A 14,152-nucleotide genomic window follows, 5' to 3' on the forward strand; every position below is an offset into this window, starting at 1 on the left:
GCGGGTTTTCAGATTCTAGCTTTTATCTTCTAGAATGTGCTAGATAAATAAGCAGAATCTGTTTGACTGCTATGGACAACATCTAAGCTTTAGAAAAACTGCACTTTAGTAAATATACACCCAAGTGTCTGAATACTTTTGTTTTATAGTGTGTAAGTTAAGCCAAGTGGAAGTGATGATTAAAGCTTTATTGATGTAGAACATCGACATTAAACGGCAATACATATCCTGTTTTTATTGCAGGCAAGCTGAGCACAGCTAATTATGGTTCAGAGTTACTGAAGCAATATCAAGAAAATTTATCAGAGGTAGTAAATGATGCCAGTGTGGTTCTTAGTGCCATTTCATCAGCAACAAGCTTAACAGACCATGAAAAAGAGGTGTGTCTTTTCCACTTTCTAAAGCAATGATGTCTGAATTATTGACAGCTGTATTTTTGTATCTCTTGATCAAAGATCATGTCCTTTTTTTTAATAAAAATTAAGTAGTTTGAATATCATTGTGCAATGAATTCTTGAAGATCCTATTTTAATGCAGCATAATAATTAACTGTACTTGCGTTTTCTTTTAGGTGATAGAGCATATTGTAAGGAAAAACTGCAGCACTCGCATTTTCAGTATATTGATTACTACAGTCTTTGAAGAGCAAACCTTAGCATCTGTAGCTGTCTGGCAACTGCTGTTAACCATGCAGGAGTTAAGTTCAGCTGTCAAGTCGCTGATGGATGAGATCCGCAAAGAGCCGGGAGCTGATGTTTTCTTCCAGAGTGGTATGGTGGATCCATAAAAACACACTGCATCATTTATAAACTCACTGTAGCTTATAAATTGTGTTCTGCAGTAAGGTGGAAATTAAGTAAATTTGTACAGCATATTAAAGCAATGGCCCAAATGTATTAAGCCTTAACAAGAGATAAAGTTGAGACGCATAAGGAGTGATAAATGACCAGCCTATTAGCTTCCTAACCGTCATGTCACAGGCTGTGTTTAATAAATGTCAGTTAGGAACTGGTTAGCTGGTCATTTATCACTCCATATGCGTCTCAACTTTCTTTTTTTTGCAACATGTTTTTATTGAAGCAATATATGCGTTGCATACATAAACATTCACAGTAGGTCAGACAAATGTTAGAAGGGTAAATGTGAGAAGGTAGCATACAAGAATATAGTTGAGTCTGTATTCAAGAGCCATATCTATTGCAGTAATAAAATAATATCAAGCTTGCATGAAGTATGCCTCTGGAGACTTCAAGATCCATTGATCTAAAATTTATTCATTCGGTAGACCCAAACATATATAGGTCAAAATGACAAATGAAAGAAAAGAAAAAGTAAAAAAAAAAAAAAAAGACACGTGTCCGTACGTCATCTCCTCCCCCAGAGCCCAAAATGACAACCAAATCTAAAGCACAATCGGCGGATCCCCCGCAGTCGTTCTAGTCAGAAACCATTCTGTGTTAGACAAGGAGTTATGGAGCTGCATCCTAACCGTTGTCGACAAGGTCGCAATATAGCTCTCCCATAACTCAAAAAATCTCTGTACCTTACTATCTTTCTCCAGTAAAATCCTATCCACTCCGTCCTAAAGAGAGAAAACAATTAGGCATTAAATAGTGATAGTGTAGGTGGCTCTCTAGCGATCCACACTTGCAGAATAGCTTTCCTGGCCGCTATACTAACTGCCAGTAGCAGCTTTCTACTACCCTGAGAAAGACTGGTGAAAAAATACAGAAAAACGCCCATTCCGGATACAATCTCCAATAATTCACTAGATTAGCCACCAAGTAATTTCTTATATCTATCCAGAACTTTCTGTTTATAGGGCAGGCCCATAGGCAGTGATAGAGGTCCGCCTGGGGAGCGCCACATTTCTAACATGCAAGCGTATCAGCAAGTCCTATCAAGTACCTTCTGTGAGGCGACAAATAAGTCCTGTGCAAAATATTAATAGACATTTCTTTGTACCTAGAAGAGGAAAATAATTTACTAGCCTTTACATGGGCCGCCAGTAGGTCAGTTATCTCAATCCCAGGGAGACAGTCCTTCCAAGACATGATACCTCCCTGTCCCGTAGAATAGTCCAGAACATTCCAAAAATAACCATACGCAGTCTAAATTGCCTTACGAACCCTAGGGGTTTGTTGCAGCATTTTATCTATCTGATTGACCCAATCCATAGGCGAGAAACACCTGATAGTGGATGAAATGTAATGTTGAGCTAAAAGAAAGGCCACAGGATAGGCCAGCAAAACTGGATATCTATTGGTGGCCTCCTGGAATGTGAGCAGCCTCGAGCCCCGCATATTCACCAAATGACCTATCTTGGAAACATCCCCCAACCGCCAGATATTAATGTGCCTTACCCTCCTGGAAGTCTGGATTGGCTATGAATGGAAGGTGGAATGATTTGTGGGCATTTAGATTAAGTTTATGCCGCATATCCGTCCACAGCTTCTTAATGTTCCACAATAGTGGGTTTCTCCTCAGCTCCTCGGACACCTCTTGAGTGTGTAGATGTAGAAAGGTGACTAGATCTCCCCCTTGTAAAAATTCCCTATCCAAATCCGTGTTCATATAATTGTTGTCATTGTTCAACCAGTCATGTAAATATCGCAATTGAGCAGCTTGGGAGTACCAAAGGACATTAGGAAAGTTAAGTCCCCCATTCCCTCTAATTTACTGCAGCTTAATCAATGCTATACGTGGTCTCCTTCCCTGCCAAATAAATCTTCTAAAAAGAAAATTAAGACGTTGAACATCTTTCGGCAAAAGCATATGTGGCATGGCTTGCATAAAGTACATCAGACGGGGGAATGATATCAAACTAGAATAGAATAGGGTCAATCGATGCCTTTGGCGCATGGGAAATGGCAATGAGGATTGTAGCATTCAAGTACTTTCCTATATCGAAAAAATTAGTTTTCTTTGCGTACCCCCACTCACGCTGTTAAAGAGTGGGTTACACACATCAAGGTATCTTTGTTCTTCATTTAGAAGTACAAAGATACCTTGATGTGTGTAACCCACTCTTTAACAGCGTGAGTGGGGGTACGCAAAGAAAACTAATTTTTTCGATATAGGAAAGTACTTGATTGTTACAATCCTCATTGCCATTTCCCATGCGCCAAAGGGATCGATTGACCCTATTCTATTCTAGTTTGTGTTCATAATCTTGGATGAGGGGTGATATCCAATTGGGTCTATTGTTTCCATAGGCAGCATATTTTTTTGCGCCAATTTGTGTGGTTTTCAAAACAATTCCTTTTTTGCATCAGGGGGAATGATATCATCTTAATCAAGCTAGCCCTCCCCATATATGATAAAGGCATAGATTTCCAGGTTTCAAGTTCTGCTTAAATTTTTTTGGATGACCGAGGTAAAATTTAGGGTATATAGTCGCTCCGGCTTTCTCGATATCCAAATCCCCAGATAAGTTAATTGATCCGAACTCTATTGTAGTGGCAAGCCCCCCACCCCGTCTCTCAAAAACGAACCACCCCCCAGCCTGAGTGCCACGGACTTTGACCAGTTAACGTTGAAACCAGAAACATGTCCATATGCCTGCAATAAATTAAATGAGTCAAGGATGTCTCCGGATCTGATACGTATATCAAAAGATCATCAGCAAATGCTGTAAGTTTAAATTCCCTGCGACCTACTTGAATTCCATGAAACTGAGTGTCAGTTAATAGTAAACGATGGAGGGGATCTATGGCCAAATTAAATAACAGGGGAGACGAGGGGCAACCCTGCCTTGTGCCACGATGCATAACCACGGGATCACTTGTTTAGCCATTAAGTAAGAGGGCAGTGGAAGGAGAATCATATAAATAACGGATAATACTAATAAAGTCTTGGTGGAATAGTCTATGTTCTAAGACCTTGAATAGATGGGGCCAAAGTATTGTATCGAAGGCCTTAGTAGTGTCCAAACTTAGGAGTATATTTTTGGACTGGGGCGATTGAGCAGAGGCTATAACTGCAGCAATAGCAGCCCAAACTACTTTGACCGATTGTGTATTGCGAACAAAGCCAAGCTGGTGATTAGTTAGTGTGGGGGAGAATAGTCTGTAACCGATCTGCCAAAATGTTGGTAAATAGGTTTATTTCGGTATTTAATAACGTAATGGGCCTGTATGAAGTCACCAATTGTGGGTCTTGTGCGGGTTTAGGGATTAAAACAGTATGGGCTGTTGTGAAATAGTGAAAAGGGGCACGATGCTGCAAAAGGTTGTTAAACAATTCGAGCAGAGTCTGATTTATGTGTGGCTGAAGGATTTTATAAAATTAATTGGAGAGGCCATCCGGACCCCGAGATTTATGCAGGTGGAGTCTGGATATTGCCGAGACAAGTTCTTCTTCCTCTGTAATAGCACCCACCAACAAATCCGACTGTGCACTCGTTATGGGAGGTAATACTGTGTCAGGTAAAAGTGTGTCATGGGTGGCTTCATTGAAGGGGAGATCAGAATATAAATCGGCGAAATAAGACTCAAAATGTTTCACTATAGCAGGGGAGTTGGTAAGGAGTTGCCCCGTGTCTCGATGCCTAATAGCCGTTATGAATTTACGAGTTGTTTTCTTCCTAGCCATATTTGCTAACAATCGACCAGATTTATTTCCCCATTGATAATACTTATGAGAGGAAAATATCAAGTCGCGCTTTGCTTGCGCTAGCAAATGGTCATTCAATGATTGCTTGGCCTGTAAATAAAGTTGCAGAGAGTCTTCAGTCTGCAGGGTAAGGTGATGCTGCAATGCAGCAGCCAACTCCGATTGTAAAGCAGTATAAGTCGCCAAATTTTTTCTTTTTCACTCTATGAACATACTCAATAATTTGACCCCGAAGAACAGCCTTTGCCGCACTCCAGAAAGTAGTTGGGCGATCCCAGTATTCTAAGTTATCGTCTAAAAAGTTGGCCCAATTGGTTATCAAAAACTTCCGAATATCATCACAATTATAAAGATAATTTGGAAATCTCCAGTTCCTGGAGGCCCCCAACTGAAGAGTTCTTTCCAACGTCAATGTTACAGGAGCATGATCCGATTTTAAAATGTCGTGGATATTAGCATGTGTGACTAGAGAATCGGCAACAAAAATTGAATCAATCCTGGACCAGGATCGATGAACCCCAGAAAAGAAAGTAAATGACCTGTCGGAGGGATTAAGAAGATGCCAAACATCAGTAAGCTGAAGGGAGACTTTTAAAGTTTGAAGATGTGTCCAAAAAGGAGATCGTGAAGTGCGTGGGACAGGACATTTATCTATAGTAGGATCATCAACTGTGTTCCAGTCGCCCCCCCAAGATTAATTGAAAATTGTCGCGTTGCAACAGCTGAGAGCTTAATTCCCGGAGGAAGGCAACGGTCTCAACATTGGGTGCATAGACATTTACCAGTGTGTACTTGTTACCCCAAACTTCCACATCTAAAATTAAATAACGCCCTTCCGGGTCAACTACAGAGTTCAGAACAGTGTACTGAACAGGATCGCTACCCCCCCTAGTTTTCCACGTGTTATCTGCGGAAATAGATATCTAACCAAGGTGCACGAAGAGTAGAGGAGGTGCCTGACATCCAGTGAGTCTCTTGAAGAAATATAATTTGAGGTTTAAACCGCTTTAAATGTATGACAACTTTTTTACGTTTAACTGCGGAGTTAAGGCCGCCCACATTCCAGGATATAATCTTAAAGCATGTATCCAACGAAGAGGCAATTATACCAGAATCAGTCATGAGTCTGTTAACCTACACCCACCTGAGGGTGACAGTCCAAAGTGAACATTACATCACAAAGTCGCCCTCCTCCGTCCCAGCGATCGGAGAGAGTTAACAAATTCCATACTGTACCATAGAGCTCAGCAGCAGACCAGGTGGAGGCACGGCACGGGCAAAACAGAAAAAATAAATTAAAAAAACACACATTGCTTCACATAACTCTCTTCACTTTTTCCAAACTAAAATAGCAACGACGCAAGTGCCAAACCATCCAGTAGCACTGGCGAGGAACACATCAATATTAAGTGCAACATTTATATTTAAGCTGAGTAGCACATAGCGAGACCTATGGCCTCTCATTTATGAAAAGTAAACCAACCCAGGGTATAAAGCATGCAGTAACATTAGTTATCGCCGGTGTGACGGACTCCCAGGATTCAACATATGGTATGTGTAACGTGGGATTTGGCAATGGCAGGATCAACAAATAGCAGTGTGCGACCATTGTCATGAACGTGCAATTTAGCTGGATACATCAATGCAAACCTAGTATTGCTCTCATGGAGCAATTTGCAAACGTCAGAGAATTCCCTCCTCTTCTGCGCAACAGAGGCAGAGAAATCCTGAAAAATCAAGATACGTTTGACATTCACTCCCAACTGTGGGAATTAGCGGTAAGAGCGCAAAACATGTTCCTTCATGCGAAAATCCATAAATTTCGCAATGACTGGTCTCGGCTTCACATCAGCATCAGGGCGAGTAGGACCAATTCTATGTGCTCTCTCAATGTGTGGCAGAAGTGGGGAATTTGAAATTTCCAGAGCCAAAAATAGGTAATTCGTTATAAATCGGATAATTGCCCGTCCCTGATTACTTCAGGGATGCCCACAAAACGTAGATTCGATCTCCTATCCCTGTTCTCAACATCTATTTTCGCTTGTAAAGCTTTGAGAGATGAAACGTGAGTGTCAGTGGAATGCTGGAGTGTGTGTTCCTGGTCTTCCCCATCACTAACCCGCTGCTCTAACGAAGTTATCCGTGAGGTGTTGTGGTCAATTTTTGCAAGTGTTGAATCTAGTAGTGTTTGTATCTGCTCCTACCTTATCAATTAAAGGGATATTTTCAAGTTTCTTGTCAATTTGGGGCATGAGAAGCCGCGAGAGTTCCTGGGCCTTCTGCATTAAAGAGGGCTGGTCTCGGGGATTCCATACATCTGGGGGAGAGGGGGGTTAGGTTTCACCGCTGTATTCTTAATTTTACTCATTCTTGTATTCACTGAGGATTGGGAAGATCTAACCGGTGGAGTTTTATGGACGTATTTGTCCATCCCCCGGTCACTAGACCGCTATATACAGGGAGTTTGGGACCCGTATATGAACACACAGTAATATATGATAATAAAACACCTCGCGTAAGAGCTTGAGTCAGAAGATATGTCAGAGCTACTCAGCAAAAAAAAACGAAACATTAACTCGCATAGTATACATGTAAAGGCACTTCATATGCATTTCACCATGTAACTGCCAGGTGGAGGCAGAATTTGGGGCAAAACACCAGCTTTACAAATTTGAACAATACTGCGAGAATTACCATAGACTGCACAAGTCAAAGGGCTCTACAATGGGTAGGGTGAGTAATAGTGGATTAATAGAACCAACAAAATGTATCTGAACGTCATACCATCAAGTAGCCACCAGGTGGCAATATAACCTAAGATTATTTAGCAATGGGACATCACAAACCTCTATTTCTCTGACGTCCTAGTGGATGCTGGGGACTCCGTCAGGACCATGGGGAATAGCGGCTCCGCAGGAGACAGGGCACAAAAGTAAAAGCTTCAGGATCAGGTGGTGTGCACTGGCTCCTTCCCCCATGACCCTCCTCCAAGCCTCAGTTAGATTTTTGTGCCCGGCCGAGAAGGGTGCAATCTAGGTGGCTCTCCTAAAGAGCTGCTTAGAGTAAAAGTTTTGTTAGGTTTTTTATTTTCAGTGAGTCCTGCTGGCAACAGGCTCACTGCATCGAGGGACTTAGGGGAGAGAAGTGAACTCACCTGCGTGCAGGATGGATTGGCTTCTTAGGCTACTGGACACCATTAGCTCCAGAGGGAGTCGGAACACAGGTCTCACCCTGGGGTTCGTCCCGGAGCCGCGCCGCCGACCCCCTTGCAGATGCCGAAAAGTGAAGAGGTCCAGAAACCGGCGGCAGAAGACTTTTCAGTCTTCATAAGGTAGCGCACAGCACTGCAGCTGTGCGCCATTGTTGTCAGCACACTTCATAGCAGCGGTCACTGAGGGTGCAGGGCGCTGGGGGGGGCGCCCTGGGCAGCAATGATAGTACCTTATTCTGGCTAAAAATACATCACATATAGCCCCTGGGGGCTATATGGATGTATTTAACCCCTGCCAGGTCTCAGAAAAACGGGAGAAGAAGCCCGCCGAAAAGGGGGCGGGGCCTATTCTCCTCAGCACACAGCGCCATTTTCCCTCACAGAAATGCTGGTGGGAAGGCTCCCAGGCTCTCCCCTGCACTGCACTACAGAAACAGGGTTAAAACAGAGAGGGGGGGCACTTATTTGGCGATATGACTATATATATTAAAATGCTATAAGGGAAAAACACTTATATAAAGGTTGTCCCTGTATAATTATAGCGTTTTTGGTGTGTGCTGGCAAACTCTCCCTCTGTCTCCCCAAAGGGCTAGTGGGGTCCTGTCCTCTATCAGAGCATTCCCTGTGTGTGTGTGCTGTGTGTCGGTACGTGTGTGTCGACATGTATGAGGACGATGTTGGTGAGGAGGCGGAGCAATTGCCTGTAATGGTGATGTCACTCTCTAGGGAGTTGACACCGGAATGGATGGCTTATTTAAGGAATTACGTGATAATGTCAACACGCTGCAAGGTCGGTTGACGACATGAGACGGCCGGCAAACCAATTAGTACCTGTCCAGGCGTCTCAAACACCGTCAGGGGCGTTAAAACGTCCTTTTACCTCAGTCGGTCGACACAGACACGGACACTGACTCCAGTGTCGACGGTGAAGAAACAAACGTATTTTTCTTTAGGGCCACACGTTACTTGTTAAGGGCAATGAAGGAGGTGTTACATATTTCTGATACTACAAGTACCACAAAAAAGGGTATTATGTGGAGTGTGAAAAAACTACCTGTAGTTTTTCCTGAATCAGATAAATTAAATGAAGTGTGTGATGATGCGTGGGTTTTCCCCGATAGAAAATTATTGGCGGTATACCCTTTCCCGCCAGAAGTTAGGGCGCGTTGGGAAACACCCCTTAGGGTGGATAAGGCGCTCACACGCTTATCAAAACAAGTGGCGGTACCGTCTCCAGATAGGGCCGCCCTCAAGGAGCCAGCTGATAGGAGGCTGGAAAATATCCTAAAAAGTATATACACACATACTGGTGTTATACTGCGACCAGCGATCGCCTCAGCCTGGATGTGCAGCGCTGGGGTGGCTTGGTCGGATTCCCTGACTGAAAATATTGATACCCTTGACAGGGACAGTATTTTATTGACTATAGAGCATTTAAAGGATGCATTTCTATATATGCGAGATGCACAGAGGGATATTTGCACTCTGGCATCAAGAGTAAGTGCGATGTCCATATCTGCCAGAAGTTGTTTATGGACACGACAGTGGTCAGGTGATGCAGATTCCAAACGGCACATGGAAGTATTGCCGTATAAAGGAGAAAAAGACAACGTCTTTTCAGCCTCAGTCCTTCCGTCCCCATAAGGGCAAGCGGGCAAAAGGCCAGTCATATCTGCCATGGGATAGAGGAAAGGGAAGAAGACTGCAGCAGGCAGCCCATTCCCAGAAGCAGAAGCCCTCCACCGCTTCTGCCAAGTCCTCAGCATGACGCTGGGGCCGTACAAGCGGACTCGGGTGCGGTGGGGGGGGGTCGTCTCAAGAGTTTCAGCACGCAGTGGGCTCACTCGCAAGTGGACCCCTGGATCCTACAAGTAGTATCCCAGGGGTACAGATTGGAAATTCGAGACGTCTCCCCCTCGCAGGTTCCTGAAGTCTGCTTTACCAACGTCTCCCTCCGACAGGGAGGCAGTAGTGGAAACAATTCACAAGCTGTATTCCCAGCAGGTGATAATCAAAGTACCCCTCCTACAACAAGGAAAGGGGTATTATTCCACACTATATTGTGGTACTGAAGCCAGACGGCTCGGTGAGACCTATTCTAAATCTGAAATAGTTGAACACTTACATACAAAGGTTCAAATCAAGATGGAGTCACTCAGAGCAGTGATAGCGAACCAGGAAGAAGGGGACTATATGGTGTCCCGGGACATCAGGGATGCTTACCTCCATGTCCAAATTTGCCCGTCTCACCAAGGGTACCTCAGGTTCGTGGTACAGAACTGTCACTATCAGTTTCAGACGCTGCCGGTTGGATTGTCCACGGCACCCCGGGTCCTTACAAAGGTAATGGCCGAAATGATGATTCTTCTTCAAAGAAAATGGACGATCTCCTGATAGGGGCAAGGTCCAGAGAACAGTTGGAGGTCGGAGTAGCACTATCTCAAGTAGTTCTACGACAGCACGGGTGGATTCTAAATATTCCAAAACCGCAGCTGTTTCCGACGACACGTCTGCTGTTCCTAGGGATGATTCTGGACACAGTCCAGAGAAAGGTGTTTCTCCCGGAGAAGAAAGCCAGGGAGTTATCCGAGCTAGTCAGGAACCTCCTAAAACCAGGAAAAGTGTCAGTGCATCATTGCACAATGGTCCTGGGAAAAATGGTGGCTTCTTACGAAGTGATTCCATTAGGTAGATTTCACGCAAGAACTTTTCAGTGGGATCTGCTGGAAAAATGGTCCGGATCGCATCTTCAGATGCATCAGCGGATAACCCTGTCTCCAAGGACAAGGGTGTTTCTTCTGCGGTGGCTGCAGAGTGCTCATCTACTAAAGGGCCGCAGATTCGGCATTCAGGACTGGGTCCTGGTGACCACGGATGCCAGCCTGAGAGGCTGGGGAGCAGTCACACAGGGAAAATATTTCCAGGGAGTGTGATCAAGTCTGGAGACTTCTCTCCACATAAATATACTGGAGCTAAGGGCAATTTACAATGTTCTAAGCTTAGCAAGACCTCTGCTTCAAGGTCAGCCGGTATTGATCCAGTGGGACAACATCACGGCAGTCGCCCACGTAAACAGACAGGGCGGCACAAGAAGCAGGAGGGCAATGGCAGAAACTGCAAGGATTCTTCGCTGGGCGAAAAATCATGTGATAGCACTGTCAGCAGTGTTCATTCCGGGAGTGGACAACTGGGAAGCAGACTTCCTCAGCAGGCACGACCTCCACCCGGGAGAGTGGGGACTTCATCGGGAAGTATTCCACATGATTGTGAACCGTTGGGAAAGACCAAAGGTGGACATGATGGCGTCCCGCCTGAACAAAAAACTGGACAGGTATTGCGCCAGGTCAAGAGACCCTCAAGCAATATCTGTGGACGTTCTGGTAACACCGTGGGTGTACCAGTCGGTGTATGTGTTCCCTCCTCTGCTTCTCAGGACCAAGGTACTGAGAATTATAAGACGTAGAGGAGTAAGAACTATACTCGTGGCTCCGGATTGGCCAAGAAGGACGTGGCACCCGGAACTTCAAGAAATGCTCACAGAGGACTCGTGGCCTCTGCCGCTAAGAAGGGACTTGCTTCAGTAAGTACCAGGTCTGTTCTAAGACTTACCGCGGCTGCGTTTGACGGCATGGCGGTGGAACGCCAGATCCTAAGGGAAAAAGGCATTCCGGAAGAGGTCATTCCTACCCTGGTCAAAGCCAGGAAGGAGGTGACCGCAAAACATTATCACCACATGTGGCGAAAATATGTTGCGTGGTGTGAGGCCAGGAAGGCCCCACGAAGAAATTTCAACTCGGTCGATTCCTGCATTTCCTGCAAACAGGAGTGTCTATGGGCCTCAAATTGGGGTCCATTAAGGTTCAAATTTCGGCCCTGTCAATTTTCTTCCAGAAAGAATTGGCTTCAGTTCCTGAAGTCCAGAAGTTTGTCAAGGGAGTATTGCATATACAACCCCCTTTTTGTGCCTCCAGTGGCACTGTGGGATCTCAACGTAGTTCTGGGATTCCTCAAATCACATTTTAAACCGCTCAAATCTGTGGATTTGAAATATCTCACATGAAAAGTGACCATGCTGTTGGCCCTGGCCTCAGCCAGGCGAGTGTCAGAATTGGCGGCTTTGTCTCACAAAAGCCATATCTGATTGTCCATTCGGACAGGGCAGAGCTGCGGACTCGTCCCCAGTTTCTTCCTAAGGTGGTGTCAGCGTTTCACCTGAACCAGCTTATTGTGGTACCTGCGGCTACTAGGGACTTGGAGGACTCCAAGTTGCTAGATGTTGTCAGGGCCCTGAAAATATAGGTTTCCAGGATGGCTGGAGTCAGGAAAACTGACTCGCTGTTATCCTGTATGCACCCAACAAACTGGGTGCTCTTGCAGACGATTGCTCGTTGGATTTGTAGCACATTTCAACTTGCACATTCTGTGGCAGGCCTGCCACAGCCTAAATCTGTCAAGGCCCATTCCACAAGGAAGGTGGGCTCATCCTGGGCGGCTGCCCGAGGGGTCTCGGCATTACAACTCTGCCGAGCAGCTACGTGGTCGGGGGAGAACACGTTTGTAAAATTCTACAAATTTAATACCCTGGCTAAAGAGGACCTGGAGTTCTCTCATTCGGTGCTACAGAGTCATCCGCACTCTCCCGCCCGTTTGGGAGCTTTGGTATAATCCCCATGGTCCTGACGGAGTCCCCAGCATCCACTAGGACGTCAGAGAAAATAAGATTTTACTTACCGATAAATCTATTTCTCGTAGTCCGTAGTGGATGCTGGGCGCCCATCCCAAGTGCGGATTGTCTGCAATACTTGTACATAGTTATTGTTACAAAAATCGGGTTATTATTGTTGTGAGCCATCTTTTCAGAGGCTCCGCTGTTATCATGCTGTTAACTGGGTTCAGATCACAGGTTGTACAGTGTGATTGGTGTGGCTGGTATGAGTCTTACCCGGGATTCAAAATCCTTCCTTATTGTGTACGCTCGTCCGGGCACAGTATCCTAACTGAGGCTTGGAGGAGGGTCATGGGGGGAGGAGCCAGTGCACACCACCTGATCCTGAAGCTTTTACTTTTGTGCCCTGTCTCCTGCGGAGCCGCTATTCCCCATGGTCCTGACGGAGTCCCCAGCATCCACTACGGACTACGAGAAATAGATTTATCGGTAAGTAAAATCTTATTTAAACCATGTACCTGTGCCCTATGAGGCAGATTCAAACAGTGTTGAATACAGTGTTAGGAGTGGGCAAACAGAAAAAGAAAGAGGGGAGAATCCAGCGAGATACAGAAGAAAGACCAAAGGAGAGGCCGGGGCACCCACACCACGAGGTGAAAGGGCCAAAGCAGAGGGAAGAGAAAAGAATAAACAGTAATAAAAAGATATGAGTAGATAAGGAAGAAGTTGGGGGGGAGGCAATTAACATTCTGGTATTAACAGATATAAGAGAAATTCACAAAAGTTCTCCAGGTAATGTTGCAGTTCTAGTCAGCAGGACCAAGCAGCCAGTGATCCGTAGCATGCAAGTTCGCAAACAGCCACTGCAGCTGCCAATGCACTGCCCACTGTGGCAGAGTGCACTCAGAGACGGCCGCCACCCCAAAACTGCAGCCAATATAGGGGAGTCACTAGTGATTCCACCAAGCCACCTTAATGTGTCCGGACAGATATATAGCCCACCCCAGCAGTCACCGCCGCTGCCCGGCCACAGCAGGAGAATAAGTGGGCCCAGCAGTCAGGTCGTCTCCAGAGGACTCCCAGGTGTCAGGTTCACAGGGCGTGGGTGAGAAGTGGACACACAGGGAACCGAGGGCAGCGCCGAGGTAGCAGCAGCCACCCCCCCAGACTCGAAGTACAGATGCCGCTCACCACCTCCGCGATCAGTCTGCACCCGGATGTCTCCCGGTCCCAAATACAGCAGGCTCCAACCTCACCTCCGCAGGCAGATGTCTCCCGGAGTCCTCCGCAGCCACTCACCCGGCTTCAGTCGTGGATGCCGCACACCGCTCCGCCTCCGGATACTGCAGCACAGCCGGGGGACGAAAGCAAAGGGAGCCGGGTCAGATGCAGAGTCCACTCACCCTAGATCGCCGCCGTCCCAGCGCTACGCCGCAGTCAGCAGCGGGACACTCCACACACGCTCAACAGCAGCTCAGTCAATTGGTCACAGGGGAGCAGGAGCTGTAGGTCTGCCACAAGGAATCCACGCCTCCACTCGGCCACAGAATGTGAGGATTACCACCAAGGAGTAGCATGTAAGGGAGAATCCCAGCATGAGCGACAAAGGCTAGGCTAGGGCAGTAAAGCCATGGTCGGCACCGGTTAGCCCATTTTCGCGC

General features: G+C 46.0%; 1 protein-coding gene across 2 annotated transcripts in view; it reads left to right on the top strand.

Annotated features, from left to right (window-relative positions):
- Window positions 1-14,152, top strand: part of ZBTB40 (zinc finger and BTB domain containing 40) — a 368,246-nt gene that overhangs the window by 231,321 nt on the left and 122,773 nt on the right. For both annotated transcript variants that reach the window (XM_063942961.1, XM_063942962.1), the window contains 2 exons: window positions 244-380; window positions 572-770. In XM_063942961.1, coding sequence (XP_063799031.1) covers window positions 244-380; window positions 572-770 — 336 coding nt within the window. The remainder of the gene's footprint in view (window positions 1-243; window positions 381-571; window positions 771-14,152) is intronic.

Source organism: Pseudophryne corroboree, chromosome 10, assembly GCF_028390025.1.
Source record: "Pseudophryne corroboree isolate aPseCor3 chromosome 10, aPseCor3.hap2, whole genome shotgun sequence".
NCBI classification, from domain to species: Eukaryota; Metazoa; Chordata; class Amphibia; order Anura; family Myobatrachidae; genus Pseudophryne; species Pseudophryne corroboree.